The sequence below is a fragment of the Melitaea cinxia genome, chromosome 1, assembly GCF_905220565.1.
Source record: "Melitaea cinxia chromosome 1, ilMelCinx1.1, whole genome shotgun sequence".
NCBI lineage: Eukaryota > Metazoa > Arthropoda > Insecta > Lepidoptera > Nymphalidae > Melitaea > Melitaea cinxia.
Genome location: NC_059394.1, coordinates 20,042,145 through 20,069,149, shown reverse-complemented (window position 1 = coordinate 20,069,149; position 27,005 = coordinate 20,042,145). Strand labels below are relative to the sequence as shown.

The following is a 27,005-nucleotide window of genomic DNA, read 5'->3' as shown; positions in this document are numbered from 1 at the left end:
TTATATTCAATAAAGTTCTCAACAATTCTTCCTTTGCGAAATATCGTCATTGTTCTGCAAACGGAACCACATATAGGATGAGCCATTATTAGTTTAACAAAAACCAAGTTCTGGCGAAATTCCAACTTTACGCGAACCTGACTTCCGCTACGAATTACCTTTATTTGATTAAATTTAACTCCTAATTCAAATAAATTTGCTCGAGGACTGCTTAATTCAATTTTCGGAATAAACCGGAACGGTGGTCGGTTTGTTTGCCTTTTTTATTTAATCCTGCACACTTATTTGTCATTTTCCCGAATTTAATAAAAAATACCAGAATGAAAGATTTCTATATTGTTTTGTTTTAGAAATTTGGCAAACAAATTTGCTTTGGATTTGTCAAATTCATCTAACAAGGGATTAAAATATATAAAATGAAATAAACTTATCAAATAGAAACGCTAGACATTATATGAATTTGTTTACACCATGATTGATCTTCAATACTTTTGTTTAAAATTGGTAATGACTTAACTGCACTGAAAGATTCTTTGACATGTCTCTGTGTGAGATTTAGTTACTGTGTGATAGTGAATGTGATTATAACTTAATGACGGCTGGTGCCTCTGGCACCTAGATCATTTCGTGCTACGTATTAGCTAAAAGATTTGACTTGCTTATATGTACAAACCCTTCATTACATTATTTATATTATGTTCATATGTTTTTACGAAAACATAGAAATCAAGAAAGGGGTTTATTAATAGTATTACTGTATTTCTAGCGGGACCTACGTTGTCAGTGGACGAGGGTTGGAAGCTGATTGTAAGATCGGTACGAGTAGACGACGCAAGCGCTCAGTATTCGTGTTCAGTGCTGGACTCCCTCACCGGGGAGAGACGTCGGAGCTCACCTATTAGTATTGATGTTGCGCGTGAGTATTACTTATTTTTATCCCTTTACTGATTTCTACCAATAGCAATTGTGGCGTCATGGTAGGGTTATGTTTATAAAAAACTTGATAATAGTTATTTTTAATAAGATTTGGTGAAGTATTATTATTATTGTTTTATCTAGTATATTTCCTTATTATTAATCTTTTTACTATATTTATAAAAAAAAAACAAATAAAATCATTTAAATTTTAAAAAATAGTAGTCCTCTGGTGGCAGGTTGAGGCCCAGGCCACCGACAGCTAAGGCACCAGGCTAGGAAACCTCCTCACAATGCCAATGTGGGCTATTTCAAGCAACACTGCCATTAGAATCTGACCCTCGATTCAACAGTCAAGAGAGACCTTAAGATGTTGGTCAAAACTCTTCCTAAATAGACTTACACACTTCACCGTCTTTGGTCTGTGCATTTGAAAGCCAGCAGTTGGATGATTATTCCGCCATCTGTCGGCTTCACCAGTTTCACGATGCTAATGAAACTTTGTTGTCCCTCAGTCGCCTCTTACGACACCCATGGGAAGAGAGGGGGTAGCTATATTCTAAACTGCAGTAGCCACACAGCAGACAATTAGACTTATTCTTATATTATTATTCTATTAATGTAGGACACAGCATGAAATAAATTGCTCAAATATTTAGAGCATCTCGACTGAGAAAGGATCCTTAATCTAATAAAAGATTTCAGTTAAATAACCATGCTCTCAAGTATTGTTGTATTCCTGTGGTGAGTAATGTAACCGGAGCTTCTTTCAGAGGGTCAGCGATAGGATTGGCAACGCACTGGCACTAATACCCCTGGTGTTACAGGCGTCTATAAGCTAAGGCAATCGCTTACCATCAGGTGAACCGTACGCTTTTTTGCCACTTTAGTAATAAAAAAACTATGTAAGGGTCTTTATGGCGTCGTAATGTAACTACCCTAAAATTTTATGATATTCGCATAAAGAAAGTCACTGATGGACCATTACAACATGATTAAAATAGCCAAATAGCGTCCCAGATACCGAAAATTGTAATTATAAGAAAAAAAAAGTGTCATGTTACGGAAACAATATTAGGTGTGAATATAAATGGAAATGTTGGCAGGGAAGGCCGAGGAATGATGAATGGCTTGCTCGAAACATTAATATAGGGTGTGAATGGAGTGCCTGTTAAGATGATAGCTGATACCGTACCGACGGAACACTTATAGGTTTTGAAAAATGCCTAAATAGAATTGTATCTTGTAAATAATGAGTATATGTTTAATTGAGTAATATTTTCTTAGGATTCCATAGCATAAGCCTTTCAGAACATTGGCGTTTTCCAGGTGACCAAAATATTTTAAAATTGCTTTATATTAATATAATATGATATATATAGTATAATATCGCTCTGTTGTAGTGATACGTGTACCGTACTCACACACCGCCGATTGTCGGCTCGATTCCCGCTCGGGATGGATATTTGTATGTATACAAATATTTCTTTCCGGTATGGTTGTCTATTCTTGTTGGTCTCTCCAACGTGCCTCGTAGAGCAAAAAATACCTGGTAGCGATCGTTAGGTACTCGTAGTAGGAAATATATATCCGTAAGCCCGCAATAGAGTAGCGTGGTGGATAAAGCCTGTAGTGGATATTACAAGCTGAATTTTGAATCGTGATAATATAGTATAAATTATATTTTAAACTCATAAACAACGAAGGGATTAATCTTTTAAGCCGGGATGGTTCAGTGGAGCGGCTTAGTACCGAGCTTACAAGTGTTGTAGCTTGAAATTTATTATATGTTCGGTAGTAGGGGACTTTAGTTACAGGTATATATTGAGCAATCCTAATCTGCCTTAGGCAAATTATTGAACTATGGATTTAAAAAGCTTGTTAGTGTGAGGAAAAAGGATCCTCCGACCAGACGGGTGTTGTGTCTAAGCGGGCTACTGCGCCCCCAACGGCTGTTGTCGGGTTCTTGTATACTCAATCACTTTGAAAACTCTGATTCTCTGAGTATCATACGTCAGTTTTCTCTAATTACGTAGTTAGTATGTTGCGCGATAGATGTCGCCACTAGCTTAAATTCAATTCTCACTCACATAAGAGGTTATTGCGAAATCCATCCTTACAGAACTTACCTGAACTGCAACAATTTGTATGTCCTTGTCTTTCGTCTGGAACATTTGCATTTTCCCCATATTATATAAGGTGTTCGGCGCCTAATGTTCAAATAGGATGTTTAGTGAGTATAATAGATGACGAACCACGTGAAAAAAAATTCCTAGCCCTTTTTTAAATTGGACGTTGTCTTCATATACGAGCTACTCTGGCAATGTACTTCAGCATAAAAATCCAAAACAATTTTTCGTAGCCCAAAAAAAAAGTGAAACATTAATACTAGAATCTGCACATTACTAGAGAACCACATAAAGAAACGATTATATCCGTGCTTACGCTCAGGAAAGGTATCATGCGAAACTGGTCTATCAAACTATCAAATTCCAGTTGGTGGACCAACCTTCTGGAACCTAATCCTGGACCCGCTACTCCAAAAAATGGCAATGTCAGGGATTTATTGTCAAGCATTTGCAGATGACGTGGTCCTTGTGTTCTCTCACCACCAGACTAGCGTATTGCAATCCCAAGCTGATACGATCCTTGCTGCCGTTCATGATTGGGGCAACCTTAATAAGTTGAGCTTCGCACCGCACAAGACCAAAGCGATGCTACTTACAAGAAAGCTCAAATATGACCTCCCCACAATTCATATGGCTGGCACTCGGCTGGGCTTTGTAAACGAAATCAAATTGCTGGGCTTGGTCATAGACTCTAAATTGACCTTTAACGCGCATGTGTCTGCTATATGTAAAAAAGCCGCAGATATATATAAACAACTAGCACGCGCGGTGAGGGTTACGTGGGGTTTGAATGGTGAGATAGTGAGGACCATATATGTGGCGGTAATAGAGCCTATAGTTCTCTATGCAGCAAGCGCATGGTCTCCGGCAGCCGAAAAACTGATGACTATAAGACAGTTGGGCTCGCTTCAGAGAGGTTTCGCTATAAAGTTATGCAAAGCGTACAGAACTGTATCTCTGGCATCGGCCTTGGTCCTCTCGGGTCTATTACCCCTTGATCTTCGAGTCCAGGAGGCTGCTACCCTATTTAAAATCAAAAAAGGGCACTGCGTGGACTTCGTTCCACCAGGAAAAGAAATGGAGCGCAGGGTGGGATATTTACAAAATCCCCACCCATCTCTACTCATAACAACCGAGTATGAGTGCTTGGAGAGCCTGGATCACCAAACTCTTAAAGATCACCGAATAACCGGTCCCCTTATATTCACAGACGGCAGCAAGATAGAGGGAAGAGTCGGAGCTGCCCTAACATGGTGGGAGGGGGATAGGGAGTCCGGGTATTCTACGTTTCAACTTGAGCCCCACAATACTGTTTTTCAGTCAGAAATGTATGCACTCTACAGAGCGGTAATTATGGCAAAGCGGTCAAATTGGACCTCGATCAACATCCTAAGCGACTCAAGATCTTCGCTCGACCTATTAAGAAGCCCATCAGTGACCCACCACCTCGCTCTCGATATGAAAAAGTGCATACGTGATATGCAAGAGGACGGCAGAATTGTGAGGTTTTTCTGGCTCAGAGCCCACGCAGGAACGCCGGGCAATGAGCGAGCGGACGAACTAGCTAAGAAGGCAGCACTAATGAATAAGTTGGCCCCCGACTACGATCAAGTCCCAATATCGTACGTTAGGAGGCGTATACGTGAGGAGACGGTGAGGAGATGGCAGCGGCGCTATGAGTCGTCTGTGGCTGGTTCGGTCACGAAGGTGTTTTTACCGTGCGTAAAAACCGCCAGGACTATAATCAAGAATATGACACTAACACCAGTCGATGTCCAAATTCTAACCGGTCACGGGGGCTTCTCGGCGTACCTGCATCGCTTCGGCCTTAAAAGTAGTCCCTCATGTGTGTGCGACTCGGAGTGCGAGGAAACGGTGATCCATATTCTTTTAGAATGTTCACGGTTTAGCCAAAGGAGACTGGAGTTGGAAACCCAGCTACAGATAAAACTAGACCAAATTTCTCTAAACACTATCTTGGAGAAAGAGACTACAAGATCGCCTTTTCTCAAATTCGCGAGAACGGTCGCTCAAATGGCTGCCAGAGCAAATGGTTCGGTCGCTGCACTATCTGCCGTCCATACAACACAGCCCACATTACAGAATGCAGCAGTTGCACAATCCAGCATTCCAAAAAATCCAATTGCGAGGTCACTGCAAGCTGTCCCTAAACTGCTGCGGAGACTTCTTGGGAGGGCAAAAACACCGACAACGTCTCAACACACCACCCTATACGCCACGTTTGAAGAGCTTATTAGAGAAAGAGGAGAACGTGGCGACCCAAGTATAAGGACGCGGGGTGTAGCCCTTTTCATGAGTGACACCGCAGAAAAAATAGGTATCAGTTTCTGTCGCTCGGAGAGTTCGGATCGAGTGACGGTGTCGCCGGGACTCGCCCTGCTCTTAAAAGGGAGTACCGCAAAAACGAGCATTAAGCGTGACAAGATTGATGCTCTGGACTTGCGGATGGTGAGTGGCTCGGACTATCGATGCGTACAGCTGCAAGAAAAGGTTATCGTACTGTTCGAATGGGGCGAGGAGACCCCATTCGCGCGGGCATGCACAATACTCTCAAAACTCTGCGGAGAAGGCCAAGACAGTGGCCCGCGAAAAATTAGTGTGGATGCCATGAGGACCGGCTTCTTTAAAGGGGACATAACAAATTACTATGGATGCCTAATAGCATCAGAAAGGCACGAAATCATAGTATATGAAGACAGGGGGGAAGATCTGAATTTCCTGAAAGCAGAAATTAAGCCATCGTCCCCAGTTGAGGGGCCGGTTCTCAGTGAGCCACCACTGAGTGAATCCGAACGCCTACAACTGAAAATAGCAGCACAGAGATCACACACCACTTCCATGACCAATAACAGTGAGCGGACTTCCGATACCCGCTTGGTGGCACTGCAGAATTCCATCCACAGATTGGTCTCTCCAATAAAGACGACGTTTAATTCGTCTCGCCGCGCGCCTCGACCTTCAACATCGACGGACCGACAGGCTATGGCTCTAAGGGAGTTTCTGAGGGCTGACCATCTAGGAAAACCGGTTAAGCCGAAAACTCACCGAACTAGGGCCGATAAGGGACAAGTAACCCCGCCCAGGCTAAGACCGGCGTCGAACCCGCTAGACCATGCTATTAACGCAATGGTTGAATTCCTAGCCATAGTAAAAGCCAATCGAGAAGTCAACTTGGCCACATGCAAAAAGATCTTGGAGGCCCATCAGCGAGGCAGCGAAGGTCTGCTAATGGTGCTGCTCGATGAGGCAGAGGCAGCCATATATAATAACGACACGTCCCAGGTTATCAAAGGACACATGTCAGGAAAATATATGGCAGCCTATAGCGGCACGGGTGGTTTTGTGGGCACGGCCGAGGCTGCGGGGCGGGAAAACACGTCACCAAAATTTTTAACACCTCCGAGGGACCCGGTTTTGGTGGTTGCCAAGTGCACGAGAGTAATGCTGGATGACAGGATGCTTGAGATGGCAAAATCCATTTCAGTTGATCTTGATGTCGACGCGGGCCTCGTGGGCTGGCAATTGCCGAAGCTGGAGTGGATAAACGGGGTACCTGGGTGCGGAAAAACGACACACATAGTTAGGAACTTCGATGAGAATGTGGAAATAGTAGTTACCACGACGGTCGAAGCTGCCAAAGATCTTAAAGAGAAACTAGCCCGCCGCTTTGGCGACAAAATCAGGTCTAGGGTACGTACTATGGCCTCCATTTTAACAAATGGATTCAAAAGGGGCACGAAATGTAACCGTTTAACGGTGGACGAAGCCCTTATGAACCATTTTGGAGCTATAGTAATGGCGGCTCGGCTTTCGGGGGCAAGCGAAGTTGTTCTCATCGGAGATGTCAACCAGTTGCCTTATATAGACAGAGAAAATCTGTTCGAAATAAGGTACTGTAGACCTTACCTGACAATCAACATCTCACGTGAGTTGTCCTGCACATACCGGAGTCCCATGGACGTTGTATATGCCATCTGCGAGGTATATATAAACATGTACTCGGCAAATCCCACCATCCACTCCCTCAGAATGAATGGATACACTGGCGCGCCAATACCAAAACTTCAAAAGGCCACCCTATACTTGGTCTATACGCAGGAAGAGAAAAAATTCCTGATGGACCAGGGATACGGTGCTGGAGAGGGATCGCGCGTCATGACCATTCATGAAGCACAAGGGCAAACCTACAGCGAGGTCATCATCGTCCAGACAAAGACCGAGAGGCTACAAATCCACGACAGTGTGCCTCATGCGGTAGTAGCGTTAACAAGACACACTAACACCTGTGTCTACTACACTGACGACGGTGATGACGCAATCGGCAGGTTCGTTAGCCGAGCGCTGGGTGCCTCGACAAAAACAATCTTGGAGCACAACCTGAAAAGAACCATCCACAAGCGTGATATGTCGTTGGCAAGGGCTCTGCTCAAGATGCTGGGATCAGGCGTGGCTAATGATATAGTAATAAGAAAGTAGATATATAAATATATAAATTCTTATATCCTTTTGGTTTATCAAATAGTTACAAATAGCAGTTATTTTGCATGTTGATATATTTATTTAAATTTTAGTTAAGCTAAGTTTGATTATTAATATTATCTCAACTTTACACTTTATATAAATTTGATTGATGACCTTTTTAAATGAATTTTATTATTAACATGTAGTATCTTTACTGTTAATTTTTTATGCGAAGTAATTTTAATTATACTTGCTACACGGCATTAATATAATGTGGAATGTTGTGTACCCCGTGATGGGATACATATTAGATAATAATGTAATAGTGAATTATATATAATGTTCCATATGTATTTTGTGGATGTACCTATAAAATAAAATAAAAAAATAGATAAATAAATAGTTATGTAGTGAAATTTAAGTAAATAACAGAAATAGATAACTTATACATAGATAAACAAATAATAACTATATAAAAAATAATATATATATAAGAAAAAAAAAAAAAAAAATCCTTACTAACAGTAACATAGGTTAAGTGTACATTGTAAGTAGAACATAAGTGTACATATATGGTAACTAGGAAATAAGTGTACATATATGATAACTAGGCAAATAAGTGTAAATATAGACATAGATAAGAAAAATAATAATGTTAGAAATTAGAAAGCAATTATGTGTATACTTCTGCATAAACAGTATTTAGTAAGGAAAAAACAAAAAAAAAAAAAAAAAAAAAAAAAAAAAAAAAAAAAAAAAAAAAAAAAAAAACCGTCGGCGTCGGACTACGTCCTAGTTTTACTAGGCAGTCACAGGACTGTCGATCTGTAGTATAATAAGTAGAAAAATCGCCTGTAGTATTATAATGCATGCATGATAAACAAAGGCACGGGCATTTTGAGCCCGTGGATCAAAATTTATAAATAAAAAAAAAAAAAAAAAAAAAAACTATCAAATTCCAAGTAAAATTAAAAAATGGGGTAGGATTTTTGTTCCGCGGAACGTGATCTATTATATCTAAAGAACCCCCCATTAAAAGGAACGCAGTTTGGAGTAGAACATCTTATATGAGATGGAATGAAGTATTACTCGTCGTGAAAACGAAAATTTTTTGTTAACAAATACTTAAAGCATTTTACAATTTGCAAATGATAATTTTACATGCCCTCATATGTAGGACATAATAACAAAAAAAACTATATTTGTTTGTTCAAAATGGGTTCGGAATCGAGCCCATAATCGTCGGCTTTGATGGACTTTGGACAATTCCAGAAAGTTCAGTAAGCAAAAAACTAAAATGCTCTTCTTGATATACCTTATTATGTAAACACTTTATGCTTTAGATATGTATTGTTGTTGATTGTCTCCATTAACCCCATCTTTAGTCTGTTTATAATCGTGTAGTTGCTGGCACAGCGCCATCTATCTTCCTTTCTATAGCGATTGCTTGAGCCTAATCAATAGATTATATTCCCGAAAATTCTACGTTAAAACTTACTTTATATACAACATACGGTATAACTTTGTTCGGCAGCAATGAGCTCCTCATCAGCGCCTCGTGCTATTGCACCTGGCACGTGGGAAACGAGCGCGCGGCGCGGAGGGGACGCAGTACTTCCCTGCATGGTTTATGCCAACCCACCCCCTACAATCACGTGAGTATTACTGTTGTAGTGATATTGCTGGTATATAGAATTTGTGGTGAAGTGAACGATGCTAAAATAATGATGGAATACTTATATTTTATATATTACCTTTTTTAATCGACTTTCAAAAAAGGCGGAGGTTCTCAATTCGATTGATTTTTTTTTTGGGTGTTACCTCAGACGCATTTACCTGACTATTTTTTCGTCTACTTACGTTGTATTACTTATCGATGTAATTGAAGTCCGCTTACTTGTTAAAACACAACGAAGGGAGGCGTAACAGATGGCGCTATACGTGAAGATTGAATAAGAAATTTACAACAGACTACAATAATTACATAAAATGTATTTTTCACCAACATGAGATATTTTAAACAAAATATAGGCTCAGTCATCAATTGTGTGATTATAAAATAACGTAAATGGTTTAATTATTTTATCATGACAGTATAAGGAACGTCATATATTTTTGCAGATATGTAGATGTGATTGTTTGGATCATATATTGTATACCTACTAGGTTTGAGGTGTTTTTTTTACATTATTTTTTTCGTTAAAGATATAAATAAATCTAGCTTAGCCAAAACCAATAAATACAATTAAATAACAAGAAATAAACCCTCATCTAAAAGGTAACGAATTCATTATTTTGAACTAAATGTTGAACAAGTAGATGTGATGAAATTTTTTGTAGATGTTGCATGATATAAAAAAGGAACTGCTAGAATGCCTTACTCTGGAGCAAGCGATGGCGTTATAATAGTAATAAAAGTAAAAATAAGACGTTAATTAATGTAACAATTGTGTAATATATATTTACCTTGAGTAATATTTATTTACTAAATGTAATTTTGGAAATAAATAATCATATATGCAAACGGTAGTCAGCTAGAAAGATCGTATTTAATCCTAGCTCGTGAGCTCGTTCCTAGAGTCGTGACTTGTGAGAAGACGTGTGTACGCGCGAATAATTCGACTAACGACTGTACAGGCCTCGATGAATACAAGCCCTTTTAGAAATGGCACCTCCTATAGACCTTATGATTTGGAACTAGTTTTTAATAAAACAGACAGGTTAGATGTTTGGATTGAAGGAATAAATGGTTATAGGTGATATTAATATCATATTATAGCAAATGGTAAAAAAATTCGCTTTAAAATATTTATTTTTTGTCGAACACAAATTTTTTTATTAAATTATCTATTTTCTCAAAAGTTGCGCAGACAAGGACTATAAAATTTCGCACACTTATAGTTTATATAGAGAATGAATGCAGAAATCTAATATTTTTTTTATAAATTATACATAAAAAAAACAATATTATACTTACTACCATGTATTGAACACACAAATACATATATACTCTTTTATTTAATGTTCAAACATATAATTTAAATTGATTATTAAGTATGAAGCTTATGAAGTGCTTTTTAAAACTAGGTCAACAAATGTACGACTCACCCGATGCTAAGCGATTACCGTAGCCCATTGACGCCTGTAACACCAGAAGCATCGCAAGCGCGTTGTCGACCTTGCCCGTGATACCCCTCAGGAGCTCTGATCAACTTACTCACAACAGGAACACAACACTGCTAGAAAGCAGTGGTATTAAGCTGTGATCTTCTGTAAGGTCGAGGTAACCACCCCAGTCGGTCTGCTCCAGATTTTGACCAGGATATTTCGTGCTGTGCCCTACCATAGTTAACGGTAAATATACAAATGTAGACAAAAAATAAATGCACCACCATGCTTTTTGCTTCAGCCTGTAATATCCCACTACTGGGCATAGGCCTCTTTCCCCATGTAGGAGAAGGATCAGAGCTTAATCCACCACGCTGCTCCAATGCGGGTTGGCGGATATATTTCCCACTATGAGTAACGATCGCTATCAGGTTTACATGATAACAACCGGGACCGACGGCTTAACGTGCTCTCCGAGGCACGGTGGGGAGATCCATTAGGACTGCACCATGCTTTTACCAACACAATGTTTTTGACACTATCGTTCGAAAACTATTGTAATTTTACATACCAACATATATTAGTAGTGAAACGAAACGCGTATTACGCAAGATGATAAAGACGGAACGTTCTAGAAAAACAAGTAATCTTAAATATTTAAAAGGCTCCGCTGAGCTCGTTCCCGTATACGCTATCAACATTTATTGAAACAATATTGCCAACTCAGATATTGGATACAAGATGAAGATGCAATTTTCTTTCCCTTGAATAGCAATTGAAATTTCCTGGATATTATTGTTTTATAGTAATTTTTTAAAGGTCAGAAATCTTTTCTTTTCAAACTAGACTTATGAATTTCATTTCTGAAGTATTTTTATTTCTATGAAGCGGAGAACTTAGTGAGTCAAACTGTTTAACAGCAGTAATCAAGGAGATTAAATTTTAATGGTTTTAGTGGTCCAAACTATCCTATCCTAGCTCTCCGGGGAAAGGGGATAGGATCGGCAACGCGCTTGCGATGCTTCTGCTGTTGCCAACGTCTATAAGCTACGGTGATCGCTTACCATCAGATGGGGCATACGCTTAATTGCCGACCTAGTCATATATATAAAAAAATCCTACCCTTGAATGTCCAAAAATTACTAACTTTTTTATAAGGAAAGTCACAATATTAGTTAACATACTCCTCCGAAACGTCTTGACCGAGTTTTATGAAATTTTGTGTGCATATCAGGTAGGTCTGAGAATCGCCCAACATCTATTTTTCATACCCCTAAGTTATAAGGGGGGGGGGATGAAGGGGGCTTATAAAATATATAGCAAAACAACATTTACGGTAATAGCTAGTATTAATATAAAATGATCTGACGTAATAATCATAACAAACGCCTAAGAATCCATGACTTGCAGCATAATAGATGAGAATAGAATGTCTGTAGTGAGCGTCTGAAAATACAAGAAAGAAGAACATAAAGCCTAAACTTTGTCAACTATAATTATGGATTATTAAAACTCTTATTGGATATCGTAGCCGTTATCGGCAGTGCAATTACTAGATTCTATGATCATTGTGACAACCGTCAAGAAAAATAAATGATAATATAAATAACGGGCCAAGGAGCTAGTCAAAATAGGAAATTAAAAAAAAAACTAGGCTTAGACTAGCCTGTTGGTGCAGTTTATAGTGGCCCTGCCCTTCTGTTCCGCGGGTTGCGGGTTCGATTCCCGCCTGAGTCTGGGTGTATATGTGTATTTATATATGTATATTTATCAAAAAAAAAGATAAATATAACAGCCGGCTATACCTGTAACACAAGCATTAAGTTACTTAACATGGGAACAGATGACCTGGTATCTATGTTATATTTATTTATTTATATAAAAACAAGTCTGCTTTAGACCACACGACTGAAATAAAATTTCTTTAGAATAGGCTTGCACTGTGTCTTAGATATACGAAACGTAACTGGCTATAAGAGAAAGAGAGAAATAAAATGTGTGCTCACACCTCTCTCTCTTGCTCAGTTCGCCTCACTTGATCACACTTTTCGAAACGCTCTCGTCACGCATTCACCAGGTTACTCCCCAAGTCAAGAGATCAGAGATCAAAGATTAAATTAAAAATATGATTCAGTTAACAAAAAACAAAGTTAACCCACCTAGAAAGCTGTTCGCCAGCAGTGCGATTCAATAAATGTGACAAAATAGTTGTACAATTTTACCAGATTTTCGCTCCCAAAATGCAATGTTAATAATATTTACTTTGCACTCGCTAAGGAAATTAGATTTAATTTGTAAGTAGCGTATATTTTAAAATGTTCGAACTATTTATACGTTTAAAATGGAATATTAAATTTTGTAATATTGCTGTCGTTTTATATTTAAATGTTATAAATATTAATTGAAGCTGAAAATATTAAACCAAAATTAAATATTAGTAAAGGTTAATTTTATTTATTATACGTGTTTTTATTGTTATTAATTTTTAAAACCGTTATATTTTTATGATTATTATTTTTGAAGTTATAATTCTTTTGGTGCTTTAGGGAAAAATGATAAAAGAAAAATTTTACGATGCGCGCGCACACCATCACAAAAAACTGACACTCTGAAGTTAGCTAGTTAAGAAGTTAGCAGTGTGAAGTTAGCTAGCCATTGAAGTATAACTTCTTACGTTCGTGCATAAGTACAGACACTTTTTTTTTTTAATTTTCTGCTAACCTATTGTTGAATCTTTTGCGGTATATAGTACGTACATTGAGAAAACGATATTATTAGAGTTTTTTTTACATTGTGACCTTGAAAAAAGCAGTTACGATAAAGTAACTGAAACCTAGTAGGCAATTCGTTTTATCAATATTTGTTCAATTTAATATATAGGCTATATTTTATTTCGATATTTTTATAAAATAAAAAAGTACGGCGTTTCAATTTATGTAAAAAACGAATTACTTATCAACTACATTGAGAAATTTAAAGTTGATAATACCAAAAAATTGTAAATACTTAACAGTGTGTGTACGTACCGTGTGCCAACTAAATTAATTTAAAATCAATTTTCACTAAACGGAACACCTTTTCTGAGATTTTCCAAATAATTTATAAGATTTAGTTACTATTTTCGGTTTTTATATAAAACTATGTGGAAAAACATTATTGTTACAAATAAGCGTTTTGCGCCTAATGGTTACTGTTTTAGGGTTCCGTTCATGAACGATGCCTACAGACATCTATTCATAAAACTACGCCATTTTTCTTTGCGGTATCGTCACCTTAATTTTTTTTAGCCGATTTAAAGAAGAAAAAAGTTTCCAATTCAATTGTACTTTTTAACCGACTTCAAAAAAGGAGGAGGTTACTCAATTCGACCTTATACTCATTTTTTTATATATGTTCGGGGATAACTTCGTCGGTTATGAATCGATTTTGATAATTCTTTTTTTTTTTGTTAAAAAGTAGATATTCCAGGTGTGGTACCATGATAAGAAAACCAGAATCTGATGATGGGATCCCAGAGAAATCGAGGGAAACCCTCGAAGATTCGCATAACTTTTTACTGGGTGTACCGATTTTGATGATTTTTAATTTAATCGAAAGCCGATGCTTATCGTGTGGTTACATTTAAATTTCATCGAGATCTGATTACAACTTTTGAAGTAATCTTTGATAATGCGTATTTACTTGACTATTTTTTCAACTACCTACGTTGTATTACTTGTCGATGTAATTGAAATCGGTTTTTTTCCGTTTGCGAGCAAACACAAAGATTACAAAATCACTCCACATGTATATTTATGTATATATCTAAGCGTATGTATTAGTGTTATTTCTTACAGATCTATTTATTTGATTCTCGAGCCGCTTATATAGTCTGTGTATCGTCTTATATACCTTCGCGGGGCTGTATTGCAGTAAGTCGACCTGTAGCTCAATATATTTTTATTAGTAGTCCAATAAAGCTTAAAAATTAATTAATATAAGAATAAATTAATGATGAAAATCATTGATCTTTTTTTTTTTATACCACTAGGTCGGCAAACAAGCGTACGGTTCACCTGATGGTAAGCGATTACCGCAGCTTATAGACACCTCCAACACCAGAAGCATCGCAAGCGCGTTGCCGACCCAATCCCCAATCCCCCCAGGAGCTCTGGTCACCTTACTCACCAACAGGAACACAATACTGCTTGAAAACAGTATTATTTAGCTGTGATCTTCTATAAGGTCGAGGAACTACCCCAGTCGGGCTGCTCCATATTTTGAGCAGGAAATTCCTGCTGTGCCCTACCTCAGTTAAATCATCTGATCCTCATGATGAAGGAACATAATATAGAATTGATTGATATCTATACTAATATTATAAAACTGAAGAGTTAAAAATAGCCTTTAGCCTTTCTCGATAAATGGGCTAACACTGAAAGAATTTTTCAAATCGGACCAATAGTTCCTGAGATTAGCGCGTTCAAGCAAACAAACAAACAAACTTTTCAGCTTTATAATATTAGTATAGATTCCTATTAGAAAGTAAATTTAAATTTAATATTAGGTGCCAGATTCAACTCGTACTTGGCAGATTTTTTCCAATATGGCGGCAAGTGTACCGTTAGAGTGCCCTTGGGCGGCATTTCGTGGACCCTAATGCATCGGTTCACCTCTGTAACTAAGAACTATGAGTTAATAGCCTAATAGCCTTACAAGAATTTATTTCGTATTGTACATATATATAAGTATATGTATTATTAGTCGCTGACACGTGTGTGTGGGTTATATATGTACAGATTCAAAACGTGTGCGTCAAATTATAGTCAAATGCGTTAACATATTTACAAAAAAACTTTCTTTTCTTTTCGGTCATCATTACAGCCTATACAGTCCACTGCTGGACATAGGCCTCCACAAGTTTACGCCAAAAATAACGTGAACTCATGTGTTTTGCCCATAGTCACCACGCTGGGCAGGCGGGTTTCTTTTCGGTAATAATCGATAACTCGAGAAATTGACAAGTAACTTTTTAATAAATTTACTGAATGAAGTTTATATTAAAAGAATTAGCTACCAGCAAAATCTTAGGACGTACACAAGAAATAGTTTTTTTTTTGTCGAGCGAAAACAAAAACGGTAAGACTTAACTTTTTGAAGTAAAACTTCTCTACGCACGCTTGACTTGGGTAGTAAGCTGGTGAAAGCGTGACGAGAGCGTTACAAAAAGTGTGATCGGGCGAGGCGAACGGAAGTTGAGAGGGAGATATAAGTTAGATGGAGCTAAAGAAGTTTAACTTACTGAAGTCAAACTTCTTTAAGGTCTAAAGCACACCCGTTCTTTCTTTCAACCCTGACAGACACTGCGATCATTTGTTTATTAGGATTGCAAATAGAATACAACTATGGGACTGGCGTGTCCCTGTAGGACAAAAGTCCCTAAAATCAATAAAAGAAAAAAGAAAAAAAATAGAATACAAAAAAAATAGAATACAACAAAAATTGGTGATTAAATTGCAAGCAACGATTTTTAAAAGGAATAAATTTTAATTTAAATTAAAACCAACAAAAACAATTGATTTACAATTCAATTAAATAATTTTTAAATTGAAATAATTTAAATATTGTTAAACAAGAAAAAACAGTGTGTGTGTGTGTGTGTGTGTGTGTGTGTGTGTACTTATGTATGCACGTAAGAAGTTATACTTCATTGGCTAGCTAACTTCACGTTGCTTACTTCTTCTTCGTTGACTAGCTAACTTCAGGGGTCGGTTTTTTTGTGACGGTGTACGCGCGCATCGTAAAAATTTATTCTTATCATTGTTCCCTAACACGCCAAAAGAAGTGTAACTTCAAAAATCAAATATACACTTGAAAAAAAAAGAAACAAAAAAGTATTTGTATATTATGTACTATGTATTTTTTCATTGGTCGTTTTTATTTTTCCGATATTTCATCGCTTTCCACAGGAATGGTTATAGTACCTTTAAATTTAAAAACTTATCCGTGACAGACTAAAATTAACACGTGCCAGACAAATGCAAAAACTTCAACAGAAGTCGAGTACACGACTCAAGTAATAACTTTAGTTTTTACTCTGTGACAAATCACAGGGGCATCCCAGGCCGGTCGTAAATGTAATACGTTTACTGCTAAGCTACTTATTAACTTCTGTAATGGACTGGAGTTGGGAGGCTTTGAAATATTTACAAACATTTTCAGTGGATCATAGAGAGGTTTTGCTATGATTAAGCTCAGTCTTATCCGGTTAATAATTATATTACTTTGCTGCAGTTTATTTCTGGTGTAGGATTATAACTGGATATCGACTGTAATTTTGCTTGTACTAAAAGATAATAAAAAAAACTAGTTAAAAAAACTAAATTCCGACTTCGAAACAAGAATAGTTTGTGGGTCTTCCTGACAGGCCCGAGGGTCTGTCTGGGTACGGGTCTCGAGGTTGCCCTCTTTACCCGGGCTATATTCACCGGGCCTTAGCCTCCGGGGTCACATCCTTTCGGCCCTATTGGGCCAAGGTCTCAATGCCCTTGGGGTCTTTGCCTCTAGTTTCCCTTCAAAACGCATAAATCGAAACAAGAATATTTTAGTATGTCATTTTATGTCCTTTAGAGGGCGCCACATTCAATTTAATGTGACTTAAAGCCTATAACCAGCGTACAATTAAGACGCTTCTAATGATACCTCATTTGTCTGAATATAACTAGCTTGAAGGATATGAGGGAACAGATGAACATACATACATACATACATAGACTGCGAAACTTATGACCCTTCTTACCGCTCTTGAAATTTGTCAAAAAAGATTTTTTTTTTTAAATAATACTCGAATATTTGTACTGTATTTTTGTTATTTTTTGTTTGTATATGTAGTAGTGTAAAGAAGAAGAAGAAATAAGAAATATACTTTATTGTGCATAAAATTTAAAGTACAGGTATCTTAAAAAATAAAAACTATAATATAATAACTTTAATAAATAGCCAAAAAATATATTCAATTAAAGTTTTTAGTATTACAGATTTTATAATTTGTGTAAATTAAATTTACATGTTAATCCAATTTAAACTTTAAGACAAACAAAAAAATTTCTCGAAACTGACCTTTATACCACACAAAATACGTAATAAAATATTTTAATATAAACTTTTAAACTTAAAAAAAGTTTGTATTAATTTCAAAGAAAAATATAATAAAAATCTAAAATAAAACAAGTAATTGTGTTTGCTCGCAAACGAAAAAAAGGCCGATTTCAATTTACATGGACAAGTAATACAACGTACTCGCGGGTAGTCGAAAAATAATTAAATACGCATTATATAATAAGCGCCCTGCGGTCGAAATTAGACTATAATTGTATTAAGTGCTATATATATTCACTTTACTGCACACTTCACATCAGCCTTTTCGCAGTCCACTACTGGACATAGGCCTCCACAAGTTGACGCCAAAAATGGCGTGAACTCATGTGTTTTGCCCATAGTCACCACGCTGGGCAGGCGGGTTGGTGACCGCAGGGCTGGCTTTGACGCACCGAAGACGCTGCTGCCCGTCTTCGGCCTGTGTATTTCAAAGCCAGCAGTTTGATGGTTATCCCGCCATCGGTCGGCTTTTTAAGTTCCAAGGTAGTAGTGGAACTGTGCTACCCCATAGTCGCCTCTTACGACACCCACGGGAAGAGAGAGGGTGGCTATATTCTTTAATGCCGTGACCACACAGCATAATTATATAATTTTATTATATTATATAATTGTAATAAATAAATTTATTATTGTTGTCTTTGACATTCAGCATAGACAAACAATATTAATGGATAATACAATCTCGATTTGACGTCAGGCTCTAACAATAAACAAAAGAGTATATATGCGTGTGTGCGTCAAATACATGGTAGTGTGTGTGATATTTTTTTACTGATTTAAGGTATTTGTTATGCATGATTTTAAAAATAAATATTAGCATTCTGCACTTCATCATTATTAGTATCTGCCTTCTTTATATAAACTATAAGTGTGCCAAATTCCATACTCCTCCGTCTGCGCAATTTTCGTAAAAAGGGGTACAAAGTTTTTGCTTCACGTATTAATATATAGATTGCACGAAAAGTTCTCGTCAGATCTTGTTCAAATTTAAATACCGCCACATGACAAGCGACAACTTGCAAAATTAAAATAAAAATCATAAATGAGTGAGGTGACACACGAAAAATAAAAACAAAAAAAATACAGTCGAATTGCGAACCTTTTTTAAATTAGGTTACAAACAATAATCGTGTATATGATTTTATTTACAGCTATAAATTAAATTATGCAATTAATTATGTATAATTTGGGTTCCGAACCACAACCATGGTATTAACGTCGGCGTATGAATTAGTGAAGTGTTTCCGTATCTTTGTTACACTAATCCGGCTATAACTCGCTCAGGCGGATATTCGGATGTATAATTTATACAGTTGAATATACGTTTTCGGTGGATATTTTTCACCATGCCTTGTCATCCACTTGGAAACGGGAAAGGGGCAAATTGCGCTGTATCTCTACGTACAGAACTGGACATTTAAACTGTGCACATTAGATCTTTTGGTCTTTTTACGATTTTATTTCTAAATAAGCTATGAATCGCGAAAAAAGTGTGTGCTGTGAAAAGTGTCAGCTCTGACTTGTGTCTAAATGGGCAAAAAAAGGCTTACTAGTCTAAGAAAAAGATTAATACAACATCAAGTGTTAAATAAATGAATCAAATAACGCCATCTATCGGAACCAAAAAGATGGCGTTAATAAACACGTAACGACACGTAACTCCTATTTTTTCATACCAGAGACTTTATATGAAAATCGATAGTTTTTTCTATACAACTAGGTCGGCAAACATCATAATCAAAGTACGTTTAGGAATCAATGAAATGAGTGTCGACTTGAACTTTTGGTATATTTCTTTAGTATTAGCGTGACTGATATTGACAATTATACATTTTTATGACACCTACCCCTCCTGAAACGGATGCACAACCGAGGAAACAAAAGACATTAAACACTTTGACCAACAAGAGAATTAACGCATTTGATAAAATGAAAGGTCGATCGCTATCCTTTACTGGAAACCTAGACGCTGAAGAACAATAACAACTAAACACTGGTCACCGGAAACATCAAACAAATAATAAACAGAACAAAGTAATTGACAATAAAGAAACAAATATCTCTCCCCCAAGACGACTGGTCCTCGTGGGGGAAAAAGACCACAACCCTCCAACAACACAAGATAAGAATAGCAAAAACAGACGTCGAAAACCAAAAGTTCCAAAACTTTATATAGCAGCCCTTAATGTACTCACATTGAAAAACGAGGAAAATCTGGTAGAACTCATACATGCTTTAAAAGAGATCAAATGGGACATCATCGGCCTGAGTGAAGTAAGGCGAACGGGAGAAAGAATTATTTCTTACCCAGACTTCCTCTTATATTATATAGGAACGACTCCAGGTCACCATGGTGTTGGATTTATCATCAAAAGACACCTACTAAATTACGTGGAGAGCTTCATTGGAATATCAGAACGCATAGGTTTGATTAATCTTAAGCTACCGGGATACGAAGATCCATGGTCCATTATACAAGTATACTCGCCTACAGAACAATACGATTCAGGATCAATAGATTCATTCTACCTAGAACTAAATAAAACAATCCAAGACCATACTTACAAGAACCTTATTGTAATGGGAGACTTCAACGGCCAAATTGGAGTTCAACAACCAGAAGAAAACACAGTTCTAGGACCTTTTGTATATCGAAAAAAGACCAGAAGTAAAAACGGAGAAAAGCTTATATATTTTGCTCAGGAAAATTGTTTGAAAGTTTTAAACACAATGTTCAAAAAGAAAAAAAAGAAAATGTGGACCTGGATATCGCCAGACGGAAAAACAAAAAATGAAATAGATTTCATAATGACAAATAAAAGCAGATACTTTTCAAATATTACAGTAATAAGTAATTTTAACTTCAATACCAACCATCGGATGATTCGAGCAGAGCTAATGACAATCCCGCCAAAGAACCCAAGACCTAGAAATAATACAATAAATAGAAAACCTAATAAATACCAAACAGCCCAAATAGGCAATTATATAATATCAAAACTTACAAATTATGAACAAGACACAACAAATATGAAGTTGCAAGAAAAATATAACTGGTTAGAAAGAACAATCAAAACATCTATTCAGCAAGGGACTTGTAGCAAAGACCTATCTAACAAGTGGATGACTACAAACACTATGAACCTTCTGAATCAAAGAGCTGACTTAATCAAGGGAAAGAATACTAACGATAGTCGAAAGCAAATAGCAAAATTGAGCAAAGAAATAAAAACAAGTATAAGAAAAGACAGAATACAGAGTAGAATGGAAACAATTGAAAGGCATATTTTACAGACAAGAGGAATAAAAAAGGCATATAAAGAGTTAACAAACAAAAAGGACTGGATCGTACAGATGAAACATAACAATGGATTAAAGGAGAAGCGAAGACAAGGAATATTAGGAATCGCTACATCATACTACAAGGAACTATATCAAAGTACTGCAGAGGAAAAAGAAATAGAACTGTTGGACATCTCACCTGTACCCAGTATCATGCAAGAAGAAATAGAATTTGCTTTGGAAACCCAAAAAAATGATAAAGCTCCTGGACCTGACGGAATAAGCAACGAAATATTAAAACAAGTAAAATATACAATAATACCTATTCTTAGAGAAATTTTCAATGAGATCATCAACATGGAAATAATTCCACAGCAATGGACTAAATCTAATATAATCCTTCTGTATAAAAAAGGCGATGAGTACGATATAGGAAATTATCGGCCCATAAGTTTGATGTCCAATCTATATAAAATATTTGCAAAGATCATACTCAAACGAATGGAAAGAAAACTTGACGAACAACAGCCAATAGAACAGGCAGGTTTTAGGAAAGACTACTCAGTACTTGATCATATCCATGTTGCTAGACAAATCATTGAGAAATACACGGAACATCAACTTATATACTATTTGGCATTTGTCGACTACAGTAAAGCATTTGACTCGTTGATACATGCAAACATCTGGGAGGCATTAAAAGAACAAGGGATAGAACAGAAATATATAAGACTGATCAGAAACGTATACCAAAATAGCTCAGCGTGCATTCAGCTAGAAAAGAAAGGAGATTCATTTAAGATTAAAAAAGGAGTAAGACAAGGAGATCCTCTCTCTCCAAAACTTTTCTCCGCTGTTTTAGAAATGATTTTCAGAAAGTTCGACTGGGAAAATCTGGGCTTAAACATCGATGGCCGCACGCTAACACACTTAAGATTTGCTGATGATATTGTGTTATTCGCAAAAACGCCAGGTGACCTACAAATAATGTTAAACGAATTAGCATATGAGAGTGAAAAAGTAGGACTAAAATTGAATCCCGAGAAAACAAAAGTTATGAGTAATGGATATAAAAGCGGTATAAATGTAGGTGAGTCACAAATCAGTTATGTAGACGAATATATATACCTCGGTCAGCTAATATCACCTAATGATAATATAAACAAAGAAATCGAAAGAAGGATAGCAAACAGTTGGAAAAGGTATTGGGATCTAAAAGAAGTCATGAAAGACAAAAATGTAGATATAACAATAAAAAGTAAACTTTTTAATGCCTGTATCTTACCAATTTTAATGTATGGAAGCCAAACATGGGCCATAACAAAAAACACAATGGACAGAATTGCTATTTGCCAACGAGCAATGGAGAGAAATATGATAGGAGTAAAAAAGGGGGAAAGAAAGCGAAATATCGAGATTAGGAAAAAAACCAGGATACAGGACGTCGCCATAAAAATAAAAAGACTAAAATGGAAGTGGTCGGGACACACAATTAGAGGAAAGGACAAGTGGAGCAAAATAGTTACACAATGGTACCCAAGGGAAGGTAAAAGAAAAAGAGGTAGACAACAAAAAAGGTGGGATGATGATATCAGACAGGTTGTAGGTACAACATGGAGTAGGGTGGCCAGAGAGAGATTAGAATGGAATAGGTTGGAGGAGGCCTTTGTCGATTGGCAAACGGACTTACAGAAAATTAAAAAACGTCATATGTGTGAATAATTTTAACATAATTGTAAATTTAATGTCCGAATAAAGGCTTTTATTTATGTAAAGTTAATCTCCGACTACCGTCACGGGAGATTGTTTTATTTGTTCAATAGTTTTTTAAAATAGTCACTTCTGAGTTCTTTTCTGCATCCTCAACGCTGAATCTACATTCCGAATCAGCTATTGGTTTCAATTTAACAATAATTATTTTACGAATAACAAATATAATTTACGAAAAATTACTTTTGAAGCCTACTCGGTAAAAGTAATTTTTGATATTGACGTTTTATGTGACTAAATCTAATATACTTATAGATAGTCAATACATATTTTCAAGACAGTCATATTCTTCCTATATTACAGATTCTGCTAATGAGATAATCAATACAAATTTGCTATTTTCAAAACTCACCAGAGAAACTGTGTGGGCCTTCTAGTACTTAATATTATGTAATATTTTTACCTGACGGTAAATATTTAAGCCGAATCCGCCGAAAAAAAGGTAACGAGAATCCTTGAGAGGAAATTACTGTGATTAATTAAAAAGAACCAAGTTTGTTTCAGACACGAATGCAAAAGGTTCTGTGGTAAGTTTACAATATTGATCGATTTTACAACGAAGCTAGTAATGCTATCAAACATTTAGGTTTTAAACTTCCTTTGATTCTTCTTTATTGTTCCTATGAGTCAGTACTAGGTACTTTGAAGTGGTCCTAGTGATATATCATCAGTGTGACAAAATGGTAGCTGATACAATGTAGGTGGTGGCATAGAAGTCCTGACGGAATATCAGCCCTTTACTGTTATTTTTTTCGCTGACATTTGAGAACTTGATCATAAAAATTTGTATAAGGCCATACAGATATATGACGCAGTCTGGGCGTTGATATTAAGATATTATTGTGTGTGTTGTCAGACTCTTTGTTGAACCAATTTACCCATCAAAGTTACAAAGCCAGTTCCATGAGATATAGATGGATAAACAACGAAGTTACAATAGAAACTGTACCCTGCCCTTTAGGTGCGGAATTCTAAAAAAACGATTGTTAGTTTTACGGAAATAAAGCTGTCAAAAACTTTATCCTTTACCCGAGGGAAATCGAGGTTGGTTGTCAGCGAGCAAATTAAATAGAAATTCAAGCGAAGATAAAAATTTGGAGATTTTTTGTCACTAGCAGTTACATTTTGATTTTTTAGAATTAAATATCTTAGTAAATATTTTGTACTGTTATACTATCCAACCATTGCTGGAAGCCTTTTTATATAAAGAAAGGGGAAAAAAGACAAGTTTCTAGTACGTGTAGTAGTTTTCTAAGTACCTATGAGTGGTTGTAAGAAACTTGATTTTGCTATGTCAGTCTACACTTTGAAATGATATGCTATTTTAGATTAGTGGCCAGACCAATTTAGGGTGTACCGTGAAATAACACCCGTCTATAGAACCTCTCGGCCTCTCCCGAAATCTCTGGTCTAAACGAACCGAAGGCTACCGTCGCCAGTTCTGAGTCGCGTCAGTTAACTTTGATCCATAGTCAGATCTCTTGCCAATATTTTCGAGCGTCTGTTTCGCATAATGATATCTGCTACAAAACATTATATTATTTTAATACAACTTTACTTATAAGACCTTGCCCTATATCTAAAAGGTCTTTTTCTACGCAATGCCAATGACAAAAGCTAGTACAAATATAAATAGTGTCGCTGTCGAGAAAAACAACCAATGTTTTATTTCTCTTCCCAGCGAGAGCTATAGAGTCAATATGTACGGTGTATCCTTAATTGCGCGTCAGGTGTACATGTAGCAAAAACACGAGAACTCGAGCGAGACAAATGAGCGACGGGTGCAGTCGCCGGGGTTTTTGTCACGCTCCCTGCCTCTCATTAGCCCCTACCGGGTAACCTCGATCTGGCGCTTTTGAAATATATATATACAAGAACTTGTATATGAAAAAAATGGTGTATTTTAATTATACCTAGCTTTTTTTTGTTTTATAGATAATTATGTTAAGCTAAAAATTCAATTATAATCATTTTTTTTATACAATGATAAGCTTGCGTTTGACCACTATTTCACCTGATGATAAGTGAAAATGCGGTCTAAGATGGAGCACGCTTACCTAGAAGTAACCTATTCACTCGCGACTTAAAAGATCCCCAGGTTATAATTTTCTGGAACAGACATCAATTTCATTCAATGTGTTTTTTTCACTTTAGTTCTCATTAGTTAGTGTAAATATGTGCGAAAATGGTTATTAAATTCAATTCTAGATTCAATGACTTGATATAGAGAGAAAAATAGCTGATACGTTGAGTATTAACGCTTATTCTTACCATGTAACTTTATATATAGTTCAAATATTTATGCTCACTAAATGTGATGTCCTAAATAGCTAGTGTCTGGAGTTAGATTTGTTTTATTTTTGTTCTTCAAGTTGGAGATGTTACTTATTCAAGAAGTGTTACATAAAAAATATATCTCGAAGTCAGTGTAGACTTTTTCGTTCTTTGCGTTGGAAATGTTTATCGAAGTGATATAGGGGAGTTTATCTATGCGGCTTCTCATATGACTCAAGTCGTGAAGAAAAACATAACTATTTTAGATTCTCATATGTTTAAGGAAAACATTTTCCGATGTAACGTTTACGAAAATTTGCATTTAATATCACATACGCTTCAGCCTGTAATATCCTACTGGACATAGGCCTCTTTCCCCATATAGGAGAAGGATCAGAGTTTAATCCACCACGCTGCTCCAATGCTGGTTGGCGGATATATTCCCTACTATGAGTAACGATCGCTATCAGGTGTACATGATAAAAACCGGGACCGACGGCTTAACGTGCTCTCCAAGGCACGGTGGGGAGACCCACAAGGACTGCACAAACACCCAAACCACGGCAAACACCTGTATGGCTAATATAAAGTTTGTCATGTGCGGAGATCGAACCCGCAACCGCCAGCGCAACAGGTACAATCTATGGCTGTGACCGTTGCGTCAACGCGGCGTCTTACATCACATACATCTACAAAACTTTTAATTACTTTTTTGTTAAATTTAAATCTTATATCTTTAATTAGCTGTGTAGACCACAAACTAAAGTAAGACTTCTGCACAATAGGCCTTCACTGTGTTTTAAATATACGAAACGTAACGGCTATGAGAGAAAGAAAGAAAGATAGTGTGTGCTTGCACCTATAGCGACATCTATCACGTCGGGATCACCAGTTTGGGGGAGTGTGAAGAATCACGTCCGCCATCGCAAAGGGAGGATCCTCCGACCAGACGGGTGTTGTGTCTGGCGGGCTACTAGTCCAACGGTTGTTGTCGGGATCTTGTATATATACTCAATCACTTTGATAACTTTGATAGCGCGATGTAGGATACGTCAGTTTGCTGTAGTTTATATGCCGCGTGATAGATGTCGCTACACACCTCTCCCTTTTGTTCCCGTCACCTCGTCCAACCACACTCTTCGTAACGCTCTCGTCCCCCATTCACCAGCTTACCCCCCAAGTCAAGCGTCCGTAAAGAAGTTTTACTTCAAAATAGTCTGTAGCGTTACTTGGTAAATGAGCTATCCAACACAAAAAGATTATTTTTATTCCAAGTAGTAGTTCTTGAGATAGCGTTTAAAGAAACAAACATTCCAGCTTTATAATCTTTACATATATGTGTGTGTATGTCACTGAACTCCTCCTAGACGGCTGGACGGATTTTGATGAAATGTTTTGTGTGAGTTCAAGGGGATTCGAGGATGGTTTAGATTCATAATTTGGTCCACTGGAAAATGTTTATTTAACTAATTTTTCATTTATAACTAGTTGTTAATTTTGGAACGTTTTACATTGGATCCGGTAGACTGCGCTACCATCGCAGCATCAAATATTAAATATTATTCTATTTTAATTTCATTTTGTCCCGACAGTTGGTGTTGCGATCAAATTGAGAAAAATATTTGAGATTTTTTGTTATGGCAAAACAACGTTTGCGGGGTCAGCTAATATTAGTATATACATGAACTGAACTGTTCTTACAAACTTTCTACTGGATGAAAGCTAAAAAAGTTTACAGTATTAAAGGATATGACAGGGTCGACGGATCACGTAATTAGTTATTTAGTTAAAAAATAAGTCCTTCAATATAAAAAAGATATAAAATAACCTCGCTAAGAGTCATAACAAAAACTCATAAGTTAAAAGAAGCTCGTAGTAACTGGCTCTGTAGAGACATGTACATTGTAG

General features: G+C 36.7%; 1 protein-coding gene across 1 annotated transcript in view; it reads left to right on the top strand.

Moving 5' to 3' along the window:
• The window catches only part of LOC123654730 (Down syndrome cell adhesion molecule-like protein Dscam2), a 228,133-nt gene that overhangs the window by 131,537 nt on the left and 69,591 nt on the right, over positions 1-27,005 (top strand). Inside the window, exons 5-6 of the mRNA XM_045590618.1 lie at positions 767-916; positions 9,061-9,181. Of these exons, the coding sequence (XP_045446574.1) occupies positions 767-916; positions 9,061-9,181 (271 nt within the window). The remainder of the gene's footprint in view (positions 1-766; positions 917-9,060; positions 9,182-27,005) is intronic.